Here is a 23,604-nt window from a genome sequence, read left to right on the forward strand (position 1 = left end):
TTATTATCATCATCATTAGTGTTGTTGTTGTTGTTGTTAAGTGAGGCATGACCCTCATCACCTGATACCTGAGCTAACCTTTACTCCTACTAAGGTTAAACCGTGAGTTTTAAATTTTGCTTCAAACAGGTTTGTTGCTGGCTTAGAAAGCATGTTTGAAGATGTAATGTAAGTTCCAAAAGTTGCACACAGCAATTAATGAATCAGCTATTCTTCCAAGTTAATTAAATATTGCGCTTTCAGCATATAATAGTTACCTAGCTATGACCGATGGACTTACAAAGCAGACAACTGGAACATTTAATATTTAAGGTACTTCTTGTCAAATTTAACAGAACCAAAGTCAAATGAAAAAGTAAAATGCTTAAACGCCACAGTAATTTTGGTTTCTTTTCATCAGTTGCTTTAATAGTTTAGTGTTAACTGCAATTGTCATTTTGGTAAAATATCTACAAGACACTAAACTGGGGGAGAGTTGTTTGGAATTACAACACTGCTTTTAAAAAAGCCTCCTTTAAGAGGCTGTTGGGGACTTGTAGAAACTTATTTGTAGAACATTAGAAATTGCCTCTGACTTGACTTTTAAACCCAGTACCTGACAAAAAAAAATAAGCAAGCCTAACTACCTTAGTTTCACTTCAGAGACAAAAGCAGCTGCCATCCAGATGTCCTCTTATTGCATAGGCAGCACATCAATATAAGCTTTCCCTACATTTCTTTGCCCTACTAAAGGAGCACTGTTCTGGGGCACGCATTTAATTTCATTTGCACACAGATATGCTGTCCCCAAATCAGCTGTCTCTTTTAGGCTGTTCTTTCAGGCAAGCCAAGCAGCTGCTTCTGAAAAATCACATAGTCCTTTAGGGGTGCAGAATAAGGAGATCTCCTCCCTTGGCCTTTTCAGCAAAGGGTGGATAATTTCAGAGGAATTACTGCTGTATCGAAGCATGAACCTCCACTGCATGAGAAGGGAACGCTCCAGTCCTGCCGCACAGATCCCCAGATGGCAAAGCATATTGCTGCAGTCTCATCCCAAATGGCGGTGTGGAGCCACCACTGAAGGTGTCTGTACCCCACTCTGCTCAGGAAGAAAACAGTCATTTATAAAAGCTCTGTGATGCCTCCTTCTGCCGTGACTACACTGTTTCCAAGAACTCCCATTAGTCAACCTGTTTTAGTTTATTTAACATAAAATAACAACCAAAAGAACCCCCAACCTCAATCAACGATTATGTCACCAACAACATCCAAGACCAGCAACAATACAAAACAACAAGTAATTTACATTTACTATTCAAAACTTCACTGAAAATCGGTAACATCAGCCTAACTTTAGGCATAAGAAAACCATGTGCTAATGTTTCTACTGAACTCACCAAATTGAGTCTCCCTTCTTTTCACCTAGGCAAAGCCTGGTCCTTCATGATTTATATCACACAGGTAACTGCACTGGTGAAAATCAGTCAAGATCAGGCTCACCCAGAGGGGAAATCTCTAGGTGTGCTATGCAGAAGACTCATCACAGCATGAGTCAAAACAAACTTTTCCATTATGCCCGTTTTCCTTCTCAGACCCACATGCCTGATTTCACAAGCTGTGCACATTCCTAGTTCAGATACACAGGGCATACCCTATGATTTTGGGAAATCAGCCTGCTGCTCTCTCCATCCAGTCAGCGTTCATGGAGCCCAATCCCCTGACTAGACTCACCTCCTTGCACGTCCACAGAACAAGGCTGGAAGTAGAACACAAGATATTTTCCCTTAAGGGTACTCTGTTAACAGACCATCACTTCTTATGATGCTGTCTCCACTTCTTTTACCCCACGTGACGAGGATGTCACCAGCACGCTTAAATGAGCTTACAGGGCACCGATGTCCTGTGCTGTGCTGCTTTACTCACCCCACCACCCCTCTTAGGAGAGACGCCCCAAAAACCTGTGGACACAGGGTCAGTGTTCTCAAGAGGTGAGACAACCTGCTCACCTCGCTCTGTTTCACATCTGAAATAGAGCCCAGAAAAGCAGAGAAGACTGGTTTGCTCAGCCAAAAGCACGCCCACGTATTTACAGACCTAGAAAGGCTTAGACCTAGAAAGAGGCAATGCGTCAACAGGATAGAGCTCAAGGTAGGCCAGAAGTGTTGCTGTAAAGCCTGAAGGCTCTGAAGGACTTCTCTCAGTGGCTTTTTAACAAAGTCAGCACCTCCAGGTTAGCCACCATAGGAATAATACCCATGGGTGGCCCAGCAGCACGCCTTCCCGCCCTCAGTTCTCTGACCGAGTGACTCATCAATGATGCCACCCTATCCTTAGAGGTGACCTGTATTTGGACTTTAGTATATGCCACATTCTCACGATGTGTATTTTTTCTGCTTAGGCTCTAAAACTCATTGTCATCTTTCTGAAGAATATTTATGGTTATTCTGGAGCCTAGAAGTTGTAGTAACTGGGCTCATTCAGTCGTCTTTGAGTTGCAGACCTTGCAACTTAAAAGCTATCATGCGCAGTACTTTGGATTTCAGGGGGACTTGGAACACTCTATTCTGCCTGAGCTCTCCAAGATTTTCCAACCACTTAAGGACAAACCACAAAAACATACACAAAAAGAGTAACTCCCTTTTTTCCCTTGAACACCAGCAAGCTTACAAATTAATTGCAAAGATAAACAAAAAAATTAGCAGCCCTCACAAAGTTTTGTTTGAAATATAAACTAATTGCCATCCTAGCTTATAAAAATTTAGCAAGGTATCCTAATTAGGAGGGTTAACAAGGCATAGCCAGTTCAAGATGCTCCCTGTGCATTTACAGATCCACTCAGACAGTGGTGCTGTAACACACCCTAATATCACACTTCTCCCAGCCTCATCTTGGACATGGCACAAATTACCTGCAATCTTGATTTGGACAGAAAGACTTAAATATTGTTACTGCAATCCTAATGCCATTAATTAAATTACATACTAATTGCTTTGGTCAGTAGCACCTTATATACTTTAATTACTTAAGCAGCTGCTTGCTGTTAAGAACTCCAAATTTAGCTACATCTCATGCTATATTTTGAAAGGATTTTTTTGTTTAGCTGGTTTGCCCCATTTAAAACTGGCTTTTTTTTACCTGAAAATGCAACTAGCTTGACAGAATCTTATCATTTTTAATAGGCACAAAGAGACTTAGAAAATGTAACAAATTCAGATTGATATTCCCCTTGAAGCTTCTTGGCTTTAAGAGACATGCTGCAACCCTTTTCAACCTCAATGCAAGAATGTCAGCTCCTTTGATGCATTTCTCAAATATCCTCACATGACAGCTTGCTGAAGTGCTGTCATGAACCACTTGCAGCATAATGTTTACACAAAGGAAGAAATAAATACTGTGCTGCTTATCACAGTCAGGTAAGCTGAAAACAGTGATGACTGAAGCTTATTGTTACAATGGTGTATTAGTAAAAGATTCTAGTGCAGAACTGACATCAAATTACAACAGAGTTGTTTTTTTCTACAGATTTTGCTTATTTTATTAAGCTATGAAATTTGAGGGGTTTTATCCCCTTCTCTTACTACATGAGCTTAAAACAAGTCTCAAGCTTGCTATGTCTACTTTATAGTCAAAGTAAGAAATCAGTTACAGAAATGTACTATACCAGTTCATTTTGGGACAGCCTTAACATCACAAGATTTTTTTCAAAGCTACAGGCACCATAAATAATGCAAGACTACAATGTTATCTTTTGCTATTTTACTCCCCTTTAAAAAATTCCAAAGCATTTTCTTTTGTATAACAACATATTTTCACTAATGTTCATCAGTCTTCTCTTAGATGGACCCAAAGACCATCTGACTAGAAAAACAAACAAACAAGTACAGAGTCTGTTTCCTTATTTGACAGATTTACAAGCTAAAGCACAAGCCAAGGCAGCTGTAACAGAACATCAGAATGTATAGTTACCTAAAAGTATTTTTAATCTTTAGTAGTGAAAACTAAATGAAGGTTATTTCTCTTTTCTGACATGTTTATGCACCTAAACACACTTAACTCTAACCATAAAATGAATAAAACACCAATATATGGTCTCAGAACAGGAAAGACCTGCACAAAGAGCTTCTGCACCATGTAAAGCACTAGAAACCACTTCAAAGTTTCCTCCATCTCCAACAGTTCTCCAAAGCAGACATTCCATATGGGCTTCCTTTCAACTTGCAATGAACTAATTTTGAGAGTTATCTTGCTGAATTGAAGAGTTATCTTCTTTTCTACTTGTCTCAAATGGATTTCAGATTCTTACTGTCTTCCTCTTTCACCACAGTTGGGTACCATTTCATAGAGAGCTACTTATGTTCTTTTCTACCCTATTAACCTCTCTAGTGTCCAACCTGTCAACAACATCTCCCAGTTCTGCCCTCATTAGTGAGTCTGTCTGTTGGCCCCTTGAAACTGAGTATGCACTAGAAGACTCTGTCTTCCCACATGTTTACAATAAAATGCATTTTGTATAGGTCTGCACATTTGCCTGAAATACAAGGAAAGGTTGCGAACAACCAGCTCAACAGAAATGACTCCACATTTCTACTACTTTTTCTGTTAAAATATCTGTATTTCTAGCCCAGTATAAGTGTCTAAGAATGCTTTTATTGCTGCATTTCATTTCACTTGTCAAACCAGAATAAACTTCCTTCAGAGAAAGTGGTTTTTTGCTATTACAAGTACATTAGGAAGAGTGCCAGCGCAGCTGTACCACCAAACCCCTGGGAGACATCAGACCCTGGGGAATGCAAATGGTCTGAGAACATCTCTTTTCAGGGCAAAGTCATCAGCACGGAGATCACCAAGTCTTCTTGCTCAAACCCTTCACTGTAAGAAAGGAGGCATTCACCCCAGCCATGCCTTCAGCAAATTTCTCTGATCGTCTCAGTCTGCCTTGGAGCCAACAGTCTGACAGATTCATCTCTAAACTTGCTCTTCAGAAAGAGATCTCTCTGTTTTGTATTTCACCAGCATAACACAGCAGGAGACATGTATCCTGGCCCAAAAATTTCTGCACTATTGCCATAGGGAGAAAGGGTTGAGAGGGTTTTTTGTTTTGCTTTGTTTAGTAGTTTTCTTAAACAGAAAGCTTATAGAGATACACAATGGTAGAAAGATATTACCACAAACATAAATACTGTATTAGTAGACATCTTGGCTCCTACAATAATGGAAACAAATTAGATCTCTTTCAATAGTTTCATTTCAGCTACATACTAAAACCATCTTAAAGAAACTCCATGGCTCTTCACTTATGCCTCAAGTGGTTTTAACTTATGTCTTTATCCCACATTTAATGCCTTTTTTTGGGGTTTTTTTGGTTTTTCTTGTTTTTTTGTAGTAAATGTTCCAATGTCATCTGGCAAGTCTGGTCACTGATCGCAACTTTAATTTCAACCCCCACATGCACAAAGCTTCAAGTACCCTTCAGCTTAATTCACTGACCTCCTCCCTCCTGTGAGTCAAGAATTATGTACCATCAATCAAAGCACATTTATGGTACTTAGAAGCTGCATCATCTCTCATCACTGCCATGTCATAGGCTACACACAAACAAGTCAATTTACAGAAAGGCTACCCATCATATCAAAGTAATACCCTATGGTTTACCCAATGCATTAGGACACAATCTCACATATGTTCTCATTTCAGTCTTGATTTCATCTCTGCAGAACTGGCTCTCAGTATCATGAAGAAAGCTGAAGTGAGACTTCATCTTCAAAAAGACTATGCACACTACTAAGCAGATCTCAACCACATATTTGACAGAAGCTCTGCAACAGCAATATCCTCATTTTGCTGATGGGGAAAATGTAGGCAGACATCTACAGTTATTTGTTTAATTCCACGTAGAAGCTGATTCACTGAACAAGGGCTTCTATCTCTTTGCCCTGCTCCACACAGACAGGCACATTGGCCAACCTCATTTCCCAACTTTTGCACAAAGTGGGTTGTGGGCTGTGGGGTGGCTGCTTCTGCATGCTCACGTAAAGAAGCATACACTTGTCATCATCCTACCATGATTTCTGCTGTCCAGTTATTCTGAGCAGCTTATGGATGTCTGAGCCATTGATGGTTAGCTACCACCACACGGAGCCAGGTCTGCTGCTGCCATTATCACCTGCTAGAGTTTGCAACCCCTCGTTCCCATCTGTGCCTAAGAGTCCATGCAACCCCACAGTGCAGGCTGTGCATGTTTGCTACTCCATGCAACTTCCAAAAGGAGTGAAAAATAACCAACCCCCCAACAAGGACCCTGCTATCTATAAACCTGCCAGCCAACCCACGGTCAATCACATTCTTTCAGCAAGGCCTGGCTGTAAATACAAGTAGGACACTCTGCAGAGATGTAGGGCTTACAGAAAGAACCAGGAAATTCCTGTAATCAAAGCCTATACCATTTCTCAGTCTTCTTGGTATCGCAAGTCTGACTTCATTCATGAATCTTAAATAATTTTTTAAACATAGAAAATCATGTTGATACTTAAAGGTAACTCTGCCACTTTCACATTCACTCAAAACCACAGAAATTTATTAGGCAAGTATTTTTAGTTACTTTTTTTTTTTTTTTTTTTACAACACAGTGTATGTTTTTTTTGACATAACTGAGCTAAGGTATACTTGCTGATATAGACCATGAGTGCATTCCAGCATAATTTGTTTGTCTCAACTAGAAGAGATATGTTCCCATGCTAGAAAAATCCTAAAATCAGCAGTCCTTGACTTCCCAGTCATCTGGGAGAACCAGTCCTTATTTTATATACAGATTAGAAAAGACATTTCTAAGGAAGATCATGTTTAAGCTATAACTTGAACTGGGCATTTTCCTCTCAGCTGTACAGTGTGTTACGTCTCTATGTGACAATCCCATTTTTCTAGTACTTAAGCTCCAGAAAATTTTTTTAATGTGCAGAACATGATATTAAAAACTTACACGAATTCTATACTTGTTCAAACTGCTTAAGCTAAATTTGCTATAATACTGTCAGCCAATTTTTAAAATCCATTTAATTTTTAAGCACAAGGACTTTTGTTTAGCATTTATAATTCTTCCTCTAATTAAGACCAACTAACAAGTGAAAAGGAGGAGCACAACGTAGTTGAATCAAGGAATACTAAAGCACCAGAAGCCTTTAGGAGCACCAGAAGCCTGAGGTAGAACTGCAGTATCAGAAATGCGCCCCATTTCACTATTGCAAACAAGTCTTACCTCACACTCATTCTATTTCTCACCCCTAGAAATGTTACAGAGATAGACATTACTTGGTTGTTTTTTATTTAATAATTTTTATTTTTAAAAAAAAAGAAGCAAAGTGAATTTCTGTATTAATTTCTAAGATGATAAAAGCTCTCCTTTACAGATGAAGCTCATAAAAAAGTAAATTAACTTATACTTTTTTTCACCTGAGGCACTGGAAAGAAGAGACAGAAACCAAAGGTTAGGACACTTATTAGGACAAACAATGGAAGGAAACTAAGAGCTGTACTGCCTGTTCTCCACCCTCTCACTACTTTGACAGACACCAAAAATATAACTTTGAAGGTCAGGGGAAACCAAAAATCTAAAACTCAGATATACGTCTCTCAGAATTGTTTGCAGACAAGAGGGCTGCACTGTGTCAACTATTAAAAATCACCTGCATGGGTGGTCAGAGACAGAACAAAATCAGTTCAGGAATAGGAGCAAATGAGAACTTTATCTGATTAAATGGATTTCATTTTGGGAAAAAAAAAAAAAATCTGATTCCAAAATTGTTAAATGGTAAGGCTGTTAAAAAGCTTCTTGCAAAGATGAAGTCTAACCAGTATCAATTCAGGGAGCATTTTCCGTCATTATATCTGCCCCTACTTGACCACACCACTGCTACCACACTCTTGGAAATAAGTTTCATAAAAAATGGGGTCCATTTCCCCCCATCATCTTCAGAAAGCACAGAGGCATACTTAACACTGTTCTCTTGAGAAATCTGTCTGCTTTTACTAAAGCAGAGTGATTTATAAAATAAAATAGCCTCCCCTCAACAGTCACAGTGATTTCAAACATTCCATGTGCTCCAGATAAATGGCAGTTTCTGACAGATAATACTCTTAAAAATCTGAATAAGTAGAATACATTTATTTCAGATTTGAACACAGTCATGAAACCAGATTAAAGCCCTAGAGCTTTCTATGTAATCAGATATTGAAAGTCAGTTCTCTTTCCACTAAAGCTGACCTTGCACAGTGACATTGTACTTTTATCACAAAAATAAGAGATACTTCTTAAAAGATTATCTTCAAAATATATAACAGTATAGTTGCAGTGAATATGGATTGTTTCCATCTCTAAATATATCCTTCCCCTTTATATATCAAACTGCCTTTTAAACATAGAATTTGATTTTGGTTAAGGTGTCAGAATTCAAAGTTAATATTCTGATGTTGCAGAGACATTGTTTTTACTGAACAACTGTTATTGTTATAGCATAATTAAAAGCCAAACTACATAATAAATCATTTTTCTTAGCTGGAAAGCTCATTAGTATTGAACCTATTTTAAGTGCCCACAGCCATGTTTTGACATTTGGCTATAACACCTTCACTAAAAGGTTCAAAAGGTTCTTTATACATAAAGATAAATATACTTAAAACATTCCACCTGACAGAGAATACGCAAAATCCAAGAACGCGAAGGAAGAGGGTGTAGTAGCACAGGCAAGAATTCAACTTACCCATGTTAAAAATGTCACCTAGAAGCTATCAAAAGAACCTGGAAACTGGATGGAATCTACTAATTTCCATCCTTTTGCTCTAACATGTTGACAGTAGAAATTTAGTCAGATTAGAAAATAAAACATAGAGGCAAAACACTTATGCCAGAGAACATAAGAGCTCATCCCATGATTTTACAGTTAACTTTCACTGATTAAATTAGAAGAGGATATTTCATATCACTAAGCTCAATTTTGGACCACTAATTCAAATGGAAGAAAAATGCTGCCCAGTAGGCAGAGGAAGACCTGAGACCAGAAATGCCCAATACCTGTTGGACAGTATAAATAACTGATTTTAAATGACTTCAGAAATAGTGAAATCTATCACATTTAACTGCTTTAGCAATGGAATGGTGCCATTTGCTAAGCAAATACACTTACAGAGCAGGGAGTGCACCACCCATAGGATAACACTTTTATTCCCTCATGAAAGACGCGAGATAAACACAAGAAATGAGCTCAGCTCTGATACCTGGGAGAAACACCTCATCACAAGGTAGATACTGAACCACTGGTTTCCCTCAGATATCTGAATTTCCCCAGGCACACCATTTCAAACAAATGTGTCAGACCTGTGAGCTCAAGCCCGAGAAAGGGAATGCCTGGAACAACATCATCCCCGTGAAGGGCTTGCAGGCTGCTCCCCTCCAGGATTCCCACAATTCAAGGCACTCTCCCTCCCAAGGAGTCACCAGCCAGGCTGTGCCCACACACAGGTGCCTGCTCAGCGGCGGCCCCGGTGACCCAACACCACTGGAGTGGTGGCAGTGGCACAGAAAGCGTCTGTGCCACCAGAGCTGTGCCTCACAGAGCTGGCACATGGCCGGGGGAGCTGCCAAATGTGAGCAGATCCATGATGTGAACACTGGCCTCCCACAGACACTCCCAACAAACCAGCGTGTTTAGGTACACACCCCTGGCACGCCAGCCCCTCACTGAGAGCCCCTGTCCTGACTATATGACGCTTTTATCCCCAGTCGTCTGTTCTGGTAATGCTGAATAATAAGTTTTGCACTTTAAGACTGATTCCAAGAGTGAACTTGGGGGAGAAGAAGTGTGCAGTTTGTTTTCAGACACTGCACTCACTCCTCCACATTCCTGCTCCTGGACTGTGCTGTCTGCAGACTGACAGCAGAACAGAGCTCTCCTTTGCTTTTAGTCAGTTTTTAGCTAGCTGAGGCAAAGAAGCTCCCTGGATGGACTGTGGGTTCTAGACTGAAAATCCAGAAGAGCACCTGGAACTTGCACCTGTAGCCCAGCCGGGCCTGGGCCATGGCATTTCCAGCACTAGAGGGACTGATAAGAGACTGAGTGAGACGAGCTGCAGCCCAGGGAGGGGACTTTGCGTTTGTCTCTCTTTTGGAGTGGCAAGAGGTTTTATTGCTCAGTATTGTTCAATTTTTTTTGTTGTTCTTCATTTTGTGCTGGTGAATGCTTTGCCTGTCAAAAAACACCTTCCTTCCACTTTTTCTCTAAGGATGTCTTTTTCCCAAACCAGTTGGGAGAGGGGCTGATTGAATCTGCTTTCTAGAGAAAGCCCTTCAGAGGCTTTCTCCCAAATTTGCCCTGAATCAGGACACCCCCAAATCGTGCTGCTTCCCCTGTGCTGTGTTTGCACAATAGCTGCAGCACAGGGATGAAATTTTCCACCAGATGCCCCCGAGTGCACACCCACCAACAAGCAGAGAGGGCATCCCATGCTGCCTCTTGCATTACCCAGACAAAGGATGCAAAGACTACAGCTGATTTTCTCTTCTTCAGTGGCAGCAGGAAATGCATATATTTTAATATTAAAAACTAAAGTGAATTAAAATCAAATTAACATTTGATTTTACAATTGCTTTTGCAGTGTCTCTCTCTATTTGACTTGGCGAGTCAAGTCAAATAGACTCTGTGGCGAGCTTCTTAAAGAGTCACCGCTGTACTCTTATGCTAGTACTGAGCTAACTTGTTTCCAAGGAAGCAACACATAAGGGGTAAGGGAAGTAAACGCCCCCTTTTCTGAGACAGATCTGTAAAAAATCACGAGAAGCTCATCACCCTATTATGCCCTATTTACACCTTCCCCTCCCAAAGCCTAAGACAAGAATTTAACAATAACAAGAAAGGAGACTAATCACCCTGAATTCACACTTTGTGAATTTATTCCCCTCTGTGCCATGGTAACAGCAGATACAAATCTTGAAAGAGAAGCTGGAGGAACACCTATCTGCAGTATTAAAAAAAATCCCAAACCACTATTTCAGTTGTCATACACCCATACAGTTTTAGTCCCTGAGGGATGAGTATGGGGCATTGTGGTCTATCTTGAGCAAGGAACCCAATTTCCCAGTTCAGCTCCTCTTGCTCTTCCAATGCAACTGCTCTGCCCCAGCAACCATCTTCGTCCAGCACAGCAAGAAGGTCCTTGCCAACCTGTTAATAACTTTACCATTCTTCCATATGCCACAAAGAAAAAAAAAAAAAAAAAAAAAAAAAAAAAAAAGCAAGCAAGCTTAAAATGAATTTTTAATATTGTAGTACTTCTTGGTTTAGATTTACTTAAAATTCTTAGTTTTTCCTACATCTCATCTTGTAAAACTTCCAATGAACAAAGGCCCCAAAGCAAACCCTATACAAACAAGACAGTGGGCTCCTTCTCTGCACTGAATTCACTGAATACTGTCTTGTCAGAGAAATTCAACAGATTGGCACACTGAATCCTGAGGTTATAAACAGGCTTAAAATACCATGTTTGTCAACTATGACATATTACAATGTTTTTTTATTCATATCATGTGGCTTCAGAGGAACACAATTAATTTTAAATATGTCCAAAACTGATGATTTGCAAGTTGATACTAAAAAGTTGATACATAAAAAACAAAATTAAAAATAAAATTTAAAAATACAATAAAAATGTAACAAAATCCATCAGTTACCTACAATTTATTTTCTTTGAATATGTTAGAGTTTAAATATCTTTTGGTCTGTTTCTTTTCATTTCACTGTTTTCACTCAGTCTTCATTACATTGTGTACAGAGTCTTCCAGCTAAACTTGATCAGTTCAGTTCATGTGTCTCCTGTAGCTCACTGCAGATCTCTGAAACAATCTTTACTAAACACCCATCTACTCTTCTCTTTTCAAAAATTTTTTTTTTTCAGAGTTCAGTCAGCCCAAGGGTTTTGAAACTAATCTAATGAGGGAAGTTAAACTTCTACACAGCTATTATGGGTGCCCTCCTAATAGCCATGCTAACAAGATTCATCACCAAATATAAATGGAAGCATTCTCCAAAAGAAAACAAAGGTACTGTAATGAGCTAGGCAGGAAGCAGGGCCTCCGCTCTCCGTGTAAGATTAGTCAGTGTAAATCATTTTGGCACTAATGGTGGTTTTTTCTAAGGCTGGACAATGACAACAACATTTATACAAAGCACAAGAATTCATTAATGTCTGGCAGTATTGTCTGTGAAATACAAACAATGTTTGTTTTTCATTCTACACTTTCAATTCAGTAGCAGCTGGATTCTGCAAAAAACATGGGTTAGTTCTGATACACCAGATAACCAGCTCATCCCAGTCAGATCCCACAAATGAAGCATTTCAGAAGCAACACTGTTACTAAACACTCCTCTTTAGCTACAGAATGAATAACAACATCACCTCAACCTCCGATGTCTACCCTGAGGCAAATACAGAAGAAAATATATTAAAAGCAAGTAATAACAACAGTGGTGGAGAAAAAGAGTGCTACACAATATTATTTCTCTGGGCTGAATCTTAGGCATTGCAATATTTCACCTACACCCATGCTCATTCAAAGGTCTGCCTGTATTTACACAGGCTTATAGTTTTTGGACACAGAACTGTTCCAGTGTGCTTGAAGGGAAGTTTTCATTATGCTGACATTTACTGTCTCTCTAAAAATTAATGTATTAATGACTAGCCAGCAAGGTACAGGACAGCATCCACCTCAAGAGTCGAGTGCAATCCACCTCAAGAGTCGACTGCAATATGATGCAAGTTTTGGAAGATGCCCTGAATCTCTCTGGTTTCACTGGGAGCCACGTGGTCTGTACATACAGGCAGGAAATCTAATGCCACTCAATCCACAACCAAAGCATGTTCATCGTCTCACTACCAGCAAGACTTCCTACCACCACCAACCAAGAAATACCAAAAGCTGTTGAGAAAGGACAGCAAAGATAGCAAAACACATTTGTACAGAAACTGACAATCATCCCATGAGTACATACATACAGAAAGTGCAAGCACTGCATGTCTAATACTTCTACTAAAAGGCAAGGTGACAGAACATACCTTATTTATGCCTGGCTTTAAAATTCTGAATTAAAAGTGGCTATGCAATCTCAAAAAGTACATGTCAAGTACCAATAAAAAGCATTGCCCATAAACTTCACATCTGGGACTGAAGTTGGCAGTATTTGCTGCCTGCTAGAAAAACAAACAGAAAAAATGAACTCCAAAATATACATCAGTGTGCAAAGAAATCCCCAGAAGTATGGGAGTAAGAAGAGAAACAGCAGTGTCCCAGAAGTATGGGAGTAAGAAGAGAAAAAGCAGTGGCATGGCGGGCAGGCTAAAACCCCCAAAGTTCAAGAGTCAACAAACTCTGTTGGGCTTAGAGTCTTCTGTAGCATAGTGCATTTTGCCATCACAATTCATATAGCAAAGCTCTTCCACAGTAGCACAGGGAAAGCAACATGATAGCTTTGTCTTGCTACTGGACACATTCAAGGTTAAATTTGGTGGCATCACACAGCAGCAGTACAGAGCAGCCAAGAGGAACAGAAAGAAGCTGCACCACCAGGATAACTTGGGGGAGGGAGAAGAAGCAGCAGCAGCCTTTGGGAAGGGACAAGGGAGAACAAATGTGGTAGCCTATCACCTCTACAGAAGGCCTCTAAATGGCATCCCTGTGTGAATGGAAGGGTTGGAAGTAAAATCACTACTACAGGTTCCACAGCTCTACCCCTCACTACTGGACAGAGTACAAGTACTGTAGGCTAACACTGCAGAACACCTGTCATTGCAAAATTTTAAACATTTATGACTGCTGAATCTTTTGCAAAGTGAGAAGGAAAAAATTTTGAAAAGAAAAATACCTGTCATTGCCTCCTAAGCATGCTCTCACTTCCTCTTGGTGTTTTTGAAGATGGCAAATAATTGTCTTGCTTGTATCTTCATCTCCTACCCTTTCCTCTTCAGAAAAGCCACATAGTTTGCACACATTCATTTTTCTTCTTCAAGCCTAGAGGCTTTACTACAGCTTCTGGAAGGACTGTTCCAGAAATACTTAAGACTTACTGGTTATTAAATGCCAAATTCTGGCTGGCTGTTCTTAACTTTCTCTAACATATAATAGGTATCTGAAGCATATCTATTCCTTTACATTAGTGGATACTAATACTGTTCAGCAAGACAACTTGTTCTTTCCTATTACATTTGATTTATGAAGTATCCTATGGGAATATAGGAAAGACATTATAGTTCACACTCCTTGCATTTAGTACTTTTACAAAACTTGCCCAATTAGCAGAACCATTGAAAAGTGATTAAATAATGGCTTAGATAGAAAAATACTTATTGTTAAGTAAGCAAATTAATTAGCATACCTACACAAAAGCAGTTATTAAACTATTTCTAGGAAGAAGTACTATTCCATCTGCATTCAGTTTTGCACATTAGTTTCACATGAAACCTTCCTATTCTAAAGACTCCTCACTTTACTGAACTATCTTCTGCTCCCCAATCTTTACAAGATATTCTTTTGAAAGAAGAAGCTGAAGAGTTATAAAGCATCTGCTTGTGTAAAAACAATGATTCAGCAGGAAACACGTACTTGAAATACCCTTCACGAGACAGGGCTTATTCACGCGGGGACAGTTGGCAGGGCTATCTCAGTCTCCACTTGAATGCTCTTTTTCCAGTTTGTGTTAAAGGAATTCAGATGCCTGGGAAGAAGCTAATCACCATTTTTATTGGCTGTGGAAAGCAGTCTTGGTTCAGAACTGCAGGTGCTTGTATCGAAATCTCTCCCAGTGAAAAGCGAAGGACCACAAGTTAATGTTCAACAGAAAATGGCAAATCTGCTGCGCTCACTGAGCAAGGTGGTCAGGTGTGAATTGCAAGTGCACACATAAAACAACATAACAACTAGGGCTGCTCAAAGTTCAGCTGCACTGCTTAATGCACAATACACTAAAGAGAAAAAGGCACAGAACATCTAACAGAGGAATTATTTTAGCCAATTCTAATCCTTTCCCAATATCTGTTCATGCCAGTCACAGAAAGCTTTAGGTCTCCTAATAGGCATGTGCTTAAGTCAGCAAGTAATGTTGCATTTAGCTGGAAGCAAAAAACTGCCATAGTCTGTTCCAAACATCTTTTTCATCAACATAATTAAGGTATACCACCAAACATTAATTTGCAGTGATTCTGCAACTTGCTTCTGGATACAGGTTTATTGTTTTAAGCTTTAAACCAGTATCAGTGTCAGCCAGGCTTTAATAGAAAGTAACGGATAACAAAGTTTAGTGTAAGAATAAGAAAAAACAAAGCAAATAATGGCCACAGAACATAAAAATCCATTTCATGTCAATTATCTCATCTTCCTAATTATTATTTGACTAATATGACTGTATGGGAGCTAGTTCAGACCATGCCACAACTCCCAGAGATGAAGCTCTTCATGTTGTATTTTTCTATGTTCTATTCCTTAATCTGAGATTCTAGAATATATGTCAGCTCTAAAAATACTTGTACATTCAGGTTCTGGGACAAGAATATTTATTTCATATGCTATGAAAAGAGCGCAGATGCTCCTACTTGGGCAGAGGAAACTCTCAAGCCATGACATAACATCACGCTTATGGCCACTTCCATTTCTAAGAGGGTACCAAAGCAGCAGGGATCTTGCTTCCCTCCAACACTGCAAAAAGGCAGAACTCCTACAGCCTAGCTCAGCATTAAAGGCCACCATTAAGCATTTAGGTTTCAGTTCTTAATCCAGACCACTAACACAACAGCATCAAGATTGATACTGTACTATGTATTTACTGCAGCAACAAAAGTAGAATGATAGCAGAAACAGTGGATTTGATTGCCATCAGTCAGCTGATACAGAAGAAAAATCCCAAACAAATTCTGGATGCATTAGCAATCTTTGCTTCAAAAAGTACTGGGGAAAAACATTAAATGGGTCTTGCTTGAGCAACAGGCATTGCTACCCCATATGCAAACCATTTTCTTTAAAGACAGCTGTTTCCTAAATTAATTTGAACATTTGTCTCAACGTGGCTAAGAGACACATGTCAGGTGACACTGTATGGATTCTTTTGCAGTACAACAATATTGATAGAGGAAAAGAAGAATCTGAAAAGAAAGTGGGAAGATGTCAGGCTGCAAAGCTGGCGTTCTTCCATCCAAACAGAGTATTTCCTATTTCTTCTATAAATGCTCAAACTTCAAAAGCAGTAGACACATGTACTGTAACACATGAACCCGGATCACACAGGATATGCTTCCCTCCACTCTTGCCCCCCAGATCCCTTGATTAAAGGGGGATATTTACAAATAGCTTCAGAAGTCACGTGTATAGATCTGTTCCACAATTTGGACATCCTGACATAGGTGAAAATAATATAACAAACATTATTAATTCTAAAACACATGAAAATTTGAACTTCTGAAATGTATTCTGTGCAAGCAAACATGCCACTACACACTGCCTGTGCTACTGTAAGTTTTAGACTGGATTACATTGCAATCTGTTGCCTTCTCTTTTTAATTGAAAGCAAAGCTTTAGAAAACACCAGAACACTTGGAGCATGGAAAGGGGAGCAAGTTAAAATACAATCCTCGTTACACACTTGTTTGTGCAACTTTAATTGTCATGATAATCTACAAGTCATGAAATTTGAGTCTTGCTGCCCTTGACAAAATAAAAAAAAGCTGAATTTTTAAAGCAGAAGTTAAGCATGACATGTTTGGCAAATATTTTAAGTAATATGCTTGTAATTTTTTTGTTTCAATAGTCTTGTTCTGTCTGAATTACTCTTAGCTGTTGCACTGATGAAACAACATTTGAAGATGTCCTTCAAGGATTTGGCTTCAAATTAAACCATCAGGAAGCCCAAGGGTAAGAGGGTTCACCGCTTAAACGAACACTATTATCCATTATTTCAAACCTAAAACAGTAAAGCTGAGCTAAACAGTCTCTGTAATAATTGTAACTGTTGTCTTTTAGGTCCCTGAACAGACAGGAATCAGTGAAGACAGAGTTTTAAGACTTGTTTTAGCTTTTTATGAATGTCCTGTTGAATTACAGAAGCTAAACTATTACACCCATTATAACATCTAGTTCAGAGCTATTGTTCAGAGCTATCTTTTCACAAATGAGCTAATTTCTGTCATGGAAAGCAAGTAAACATGTTTTTTTTTTTTCTTCTCCTACTGCAGACATTGAGCCAGAGCCTGTCTTACAGCAAAGATTTTTTTTTTAAAATGCAACTTTAACACTGCAGATGTTGAATTTAATGTCAGTACTGTCCTCCTCACCACTCATAAAAATAAGAGAATGTCCCTATCACCCAGGATGGTAGTCCTATCGTGGGCTACAAGGTTTGAGATGCATACAAGTCCTTAGTCACCTTCACTCACAGCTCAAAGGACAGTAGTGACAAAAACCAATTTCTTCAGCCCTCCTTCAACCATCCAGAACATTTTCTTTTTCCCCAGTGAGGAGAAACAGCCACGTAGGCAAAACCATGCCTGCACTCGCCTGAGAAGCCTGGATTTCCACATGCTATTCCTTACCTTGGTGGTTCAGGGAGATGCGGTTAGATGGTTCTTGGAAACCCGGTTCCACCAGATCCCGCCGACCATGAGCTGAAGTCTGATCTACATTGTCCTAAAAACAGAAGAGCACAATATCTTATTAAAACCGGGCATTCTGTACTCCCTGCAAGCTACATTACATGGAGTCAACCACCAATACAAAACAAAACCCTGCCATGCCTCTGAAAGGAGAAACCAATGTCAGAGAAGGTGGGGGAACAGATCACAGGGGGACACTAGGCTGTCACATTAATACGTGTGGCATGGATCCAGAATCAATGACTGTGCTGTTGGCTCATCTGTACACCAGTTTGTGTTTCAAACAGAGAAACAGTGATGTAAATTAACTTCCTAGTTTAACAAAAGTTTCTTCTTGCATCAAATTATGCGTAGGCTTGGGGCTTTGTTTTCTTTAATTCCAAGTCTGTGGCTTAGGGCTTTGTAACTAATTAACTGGACTGAAACAGATTCAGTAGTGAACTACTAAACCTCAAGAGAAATCAGAAGTTCAGTTTAGATAAACATCCATAGCTCTGGATGCCAACCTGTTGTTTTTTCATACTGGAATTCTCACAAGATCAAGTTTCATGAAGTTTTAACATAAACTGAATTTGGCTAAGTCTAAAATACCACAGTTTCTCACAGATCTTGCCAAAGAAGATAACTAGGAGAAAGCAGGAATATTTAAATATAAACAAGAAAATAGGAAAAACAAGGTAAGTTGCATTTTAGAAGAATGAGAAGGAGATTTAGAGTAGGTGTGTGGTGTTACAGACCTGGCATACCTTCACATACACCAGTTAAGGGGGGGGGGGGGTATGGAAAAGTGCACAAAGTTGACTGCATTGATGTATCACCAAGCATAAGCTGCCACGGCGATATACATGACTATACACATGATCCCACTGTGCCCCAAATGTGGGCTAAATACACAATGGCATGACCTGCTTTTATGTCAAAACACAGGAACCACTTTCATGGCAAATGACATTGTAATTAAGGCAGAGCAGACACAAGGATACAGCAAGCGTCAATTCAACTACACACAACCATGATCCCTCAGTCCAGCACTGACAAAGTATAAGCTAATGCTCAAAATCATAATGGATGTAGTGTTTGGGGACTAGTACTGTGTACAGTTATACAGTATATGAAATAAATTATCTCTTCATCAGAAAGACTGCCCCACCAAATGCTTGAGTTTTGATTCAAGTACTCAAGCACTGCTCTCAAGTGTCATCACCATCAGGGATCCGTTCAGGAGCCCACAGGAATTTATAAGACAGAAACTGACAACAGTGGTATGACTAAGGAAGGCTTTTATGAATAAACACTGTATGGTAAGATACAAATGGCATCCATGCATCCATCCATGAATCCATCCATCTATTTACCTATCTATCTCAGATACAATTGGGACCACTCAAACTTCTGCCTCCATACTGGCTATCTCCCTTTATAGGTCTTTACATTCTTTGCACTGATTTTCACAACACTGGCGGTTGGTTTCATGTGCTGCATCTTGTTTATCTCATGAGTTTTTGTTATTGCTTCTCAGGAATAATAAAAAAAAATTAAAATAAAAAAAACCACCCACCTCAAACCACATCAGACCTTCTGTCAGCACAACTGTCTTTGCTCTTACTTTCTTGAAACACAGTGGTATTTGTTTGCTCTTTCACTGGAGCTAACTGAACACTTAATAGGAACAAGCAACTCATGGGCTCCTGTTTTCATCAAATCCCTTGCAACCACAAGGTATCACATTGTAACATTATTAGTACTTTTGGAGCACTAATCATTCTCACCGGATTAATCTCATTTTCTTTGGGACACCACACAGCCATCACTAACCTGATCCACATCATCTCCATTTTAAATTTGAAGCAGGAAATTTGGGACTTGCAGCATAAGAAGGCAACTGCAGAAACAACATACAAAATTATGAATCTGTTCCCCAGAAAGTTCAGTTGTAATTTTTCCAAGGTGCCAAGGGCAACAGCAGATAGGGGACACTTATCTAGGAAAGTTTCAGTCAAAACTTAAAGCTGAAGCTGACTGCTGTCAGTACAAATGCTAAGAGGTAAGTATCACAGGCATGGATAACTCGGCAGAACATCCCTCCCCAGTGCAGAGCTTTTCTCTGTGCATTTCCCTCCATGAAATTCAACATGACCAGTTTTTATAGGGTAGCTAAAACATCACAGATGCAGTTTAGCAGCATTAGTTACACTTCCCAGGAAGAAGTCACAATGTCTAACGCAGAGATGCAGTGACAGATTGACTGTTGGCTGGGAAGAGCAACTGGGCATCCCAAGAGAAATAGAAGTTGGAACAAGAAAACCAGCTATTAGCTATTTGTCACATACCTAAATGTGTTTTCAGTTGCCCCAACATATAAAAGTCCCTTCTGGAAGGCAAGACTCATGAAATACTAGGCAGTAATAAAGGTGAAATGGGGCCAAGATGCATGATTTTACATTTGGGTTTCCCACAGCAGTAACACACAAACACTTAACTGAGAGACCTTATTTCAAGGTTTCACCTGGCTCCAGGGCTGTAACTCTTCAATTAAAGCATACTTTTCTTTTTTTTTTTTTAACTAGCAATTGCCAAAAATTTACAGGAATAGCATACACCCTCTCTGGAATCACCTTACATCTTGTACCAGAAGATGCTGAGAACCACAGGCCTTACTCACAAAGTTAAGCCAAAGCCATGGTAAAGTAGATCAAAGTTTTCAGAAGCAGAGATTACAGTGACTAATTACTGCTGGTGCTGCCCTTTATAAAGCTGATGCCCCTGCCTGTTTCGCCCAGTGCAAATGCCTGCCCGCAAGATCCAGAGAGTTCTCCTGAAGCTTGAGCAAAACAGGGAGGCAAAGGTTTCCTCCGGACACTGTGGGCCAGCAAAACCCAGGTGCTAAAGCAAAGCGACAGGCCGTGCATAAACAAAGCCACACCTGTTAGAGCAATGCGGGCAGCGGAGGGGAAAAGGTAAGGGCGGTGAGGTTTAAAGAGCCAGGGGTAGTTTCACATGACCCTCCAGAATCTGTTTGTGTCCGTTGTGCACAGACAAACACTGGCACTCGGCCAGCTGCAGTGGAGATCACATGCTGGAACAAGGGTAAAAGAAGAAAGGGGAGGGGGGCAGGAAATAAAGTTATATAATTACTCTGTGCCAGCAGCCTTGTTGTTGGGCCCCAGCTCAGGGCTGAGGCTGTGGTCCTCAGCAAGGTCGGCACCTGCTTTGGTCCGTCACCATCCCCCTGCTGCAGCTGAAAGCAGCCTCCAAGCAAGTCATTTGTTTGCTTCATGGTTTAATCCCCAGCTCTCCCTCCTCTTCCAATAAATGCTCTCAATATGAAATTAAAGCATGTTACTTAACTTACTGTACCATCCAGCTATTGTAGTATTTTTAGAAGCTAGCTGAGCATTAGCCCTCGCTGACTTTTTGCATGTGCTGCATTCTCTGTCAGTCAGCCTCTGCAACCAAGGATGATTTGAGTGACTAGCAAGAGCGCTAGAAGGACCTGAAGCAGGGTCCTTTAAAGCATTAGCATTTCATGAAGCCAAACACACCATCATTACAGGTCAGATTACAGTGTCCTTTTGCAAACCTATGTTGCATGACACAAAATGTGACGTGCTTGCATCGCCTTAAGAGCCAAAGTCCACTCATAGACAGTGTTATCTCTACGTATCAGTAACCGGGACAATCTAGATTTATTTTTCAATCTATAACCAAGCCTTTTAAGTTGCACTCCTTAACCATGACATACAATGTTTGCTGCTGTTTGTGCTAGCACGATAAGCATTTCAGTTATCTAAGAAAACATTAAATCTCATCTTTTAATCAGAGAATCAGCCAGACATATACTACAGCAGCTTTGCTGTCTGTACACGTGCTCTTTAATCACCTCTTTGGCTCCGAGTGCCACTGCTCCCACCTGCAGTTTAGCTCAGGAGAGTATTTATCAGTATGAGGCAACATTATTAGACAGCCCAGTGTGTTGCTACCACCCTACTGCTGCTTCTCTCATCCTAGTTTTTTCAGCAAAGGTTATCCAGTAAGTCATTCAGGGTAATCTTACAGGTAAATAGTGCTTAGAGAAGGGAGGAGGCAGGTTTGAATGTACAAATAATGAAGCTGCATTTATACTTCCCTTCTCCCTCATTCTTTGCAAAGAAAGGGGTCTAGCATAAAGGAGACAGAGTAGCTTTCTGGAGAAATCTGGAAATCCCCTGAAGGTTCAGCTTCTTCTAATTTCAGCAGTCTCTGCAAGTTTACAAGATGAAGAAAGGCTACAAGTGGTAGCACAGCTTCTTGGAAGCTCCTGGGAGCATGGCCAGACTGAGGATGTCCAGACCACCAAGACAACAGTCCCTGTTTTTGGATTTACTGTAGCTGCCTGCAAACCCACACTGCCGTGCCCCTGAACAAAAGGTTCAATTGAGCAAGAGTCACGCGTACTCATGCCAGCAGTCCCACAGCAACAGATCAAGATCATGACATACTTCTGATGTTTGTACACCGTCCAACACAACAGAAAGTAAAGTCAGACGTGCTGATGGGTCTCATTGCAATTTAGGAGACTATCAAGGTAGATATGCCTCAGTTTGCAGAGAGGGCACTCCTGCCAAACAGGAGCTCCCTGCCAACCTGGCGGTCCTCCTTCATCACACCAAGGAACAGGTCTTAAAACTAGCTGAGCATAAAGAGAAAATTAGGAGTGTCATTATTTGAACCACCGCAGCTTTACTCCATTCAGACAACTTGTGTAAAGCAAAATGAAGTACCTTATGTTAGCACAGACCAAGGAAGCTATTGCAGAGTGCTCAAGTGTAAGTGGTTCCCAGACAAAAAAGTAACTACAAAAATTCACTGAAGCGGTGAACACCAAGGCCTGTGAAAAAGTGGACACAACTCTAGGATTCAGGAGCAGAAAGAGGATACTTTGAGAAATTACACTCTCTCTTTGTATCTGCAACTTGCTGCTCTTAGAAGAAGGACATAGATAGACAAACATTTCTTTATCTGACTCAGTACTGTCATTCTTAACATGTCCCTGGAGTTTCCTTAGGCAATGAACAGATTAGAAAGCATTTCTTCTGAGGATGCTTCAGTAAGATTCTTCACTTTCTAAACAAAAGACCATTTGCATTTATGTAAAGTAACTTCCTGCACTGCTTTTTAAGCTATGCTGATTCTTTATACCATGAATTTGCAGCTTTGGTTTACTTCAAGCATCAAAAGTACAAAGAGGGTAATAGACTCAATTATGCTAAGCGCTGAGTAGCCAGCTATTCATCTCAGTCAACTTTCCTATAGCTTAGTGGTATCCACAGCCATCCAGAGTTTCTGCTCACTCGATTTTACTCTTAGCCCTGTGAAGGCAAACATACAGGCTATTACAAGAATAAATCCAACTGACATATCCAGACCAATGTTCAAATTCTAATCCAAACTCCACAGTTGATTAGTAATTCATGTGACGCTCCTTTCTTAAAAACACAGCAGCACAGTCCCCTACCACACAGCTGTTTGGTATAATGTATTTTCAGCAAGCTGACGGCTCCAGAGTTTGAGGAAATGTGTTCCAATTAAGAGTCCTGAGGGAAGTGCAAGGTTCTTGGATTTGTCCAAAGTCACTGCTTTGCAAACAATTTCAAGTTTACTCAAACAGCGTGTGTATGATTTACTGTTTTCTGCCAGGGTGTTTAACATGTCATACAAATAAAGAAAATACAGGCTTTGCACACTAGGCAAAAAACTTTAAAGTGCATTCTCAGACAACCCACACATTACATAATTAAAGACCTGTAACCTGGTTTCCTGCCTCTTAACTATAGTCATTTGACTAGGTAAGAGCCAAGTGAAAAGCTCAGTAAGTCAACAGAGTAACTGTGAACCCAGAATTTTAGCATTCCCATTGCTAAGAGAGCTTGTACAAACAAGGGCTTAAAATAAAGCCACTTAGCTTTGTCA

General features: G+C 40.0%; 1 protein-coding gene across 3 annotated transcripts in view; it reads right to left on the reverse strand.

The window, feature by feature from the left end:
• Positions 1-23,604, reverse strand: part of GRB10 (growth factor receptor bound protein 10) — a 144,165-nt gene that overhangs the window by 65,378 nt on the left and 55,183 nt on the right. For all 3 annotated transcript variants that reach the window (XM_041714656.2, XM_030265742.4, XM_002192039.7), the window contains exon 3: positions 17,596-17,689. In XM_041714656.2, coding sequence (XP_041570590.1) covers positions 17,596-17,689 — 94 coding nt within the window. The remainder of the gene's footprint in view (positions 1-17,595; positions 17,690-23,604) is intronic.

Source organism: Taeniopygia guttata, chromosome 2 (assembly GCF_048771995.1).
Source record: "Taeniopygia guttata chromosome 2, bTaeGut7.mat, whole genome shotgun sequence".
In the NCBI taxonomy this organism is placed as follows: domain Eukaryota; kingdom Metazoa; phylum Chordata; class Aves; order Passeriformes; family Estrildidae; genus Taeniopygia; species Taeniopygia guttata.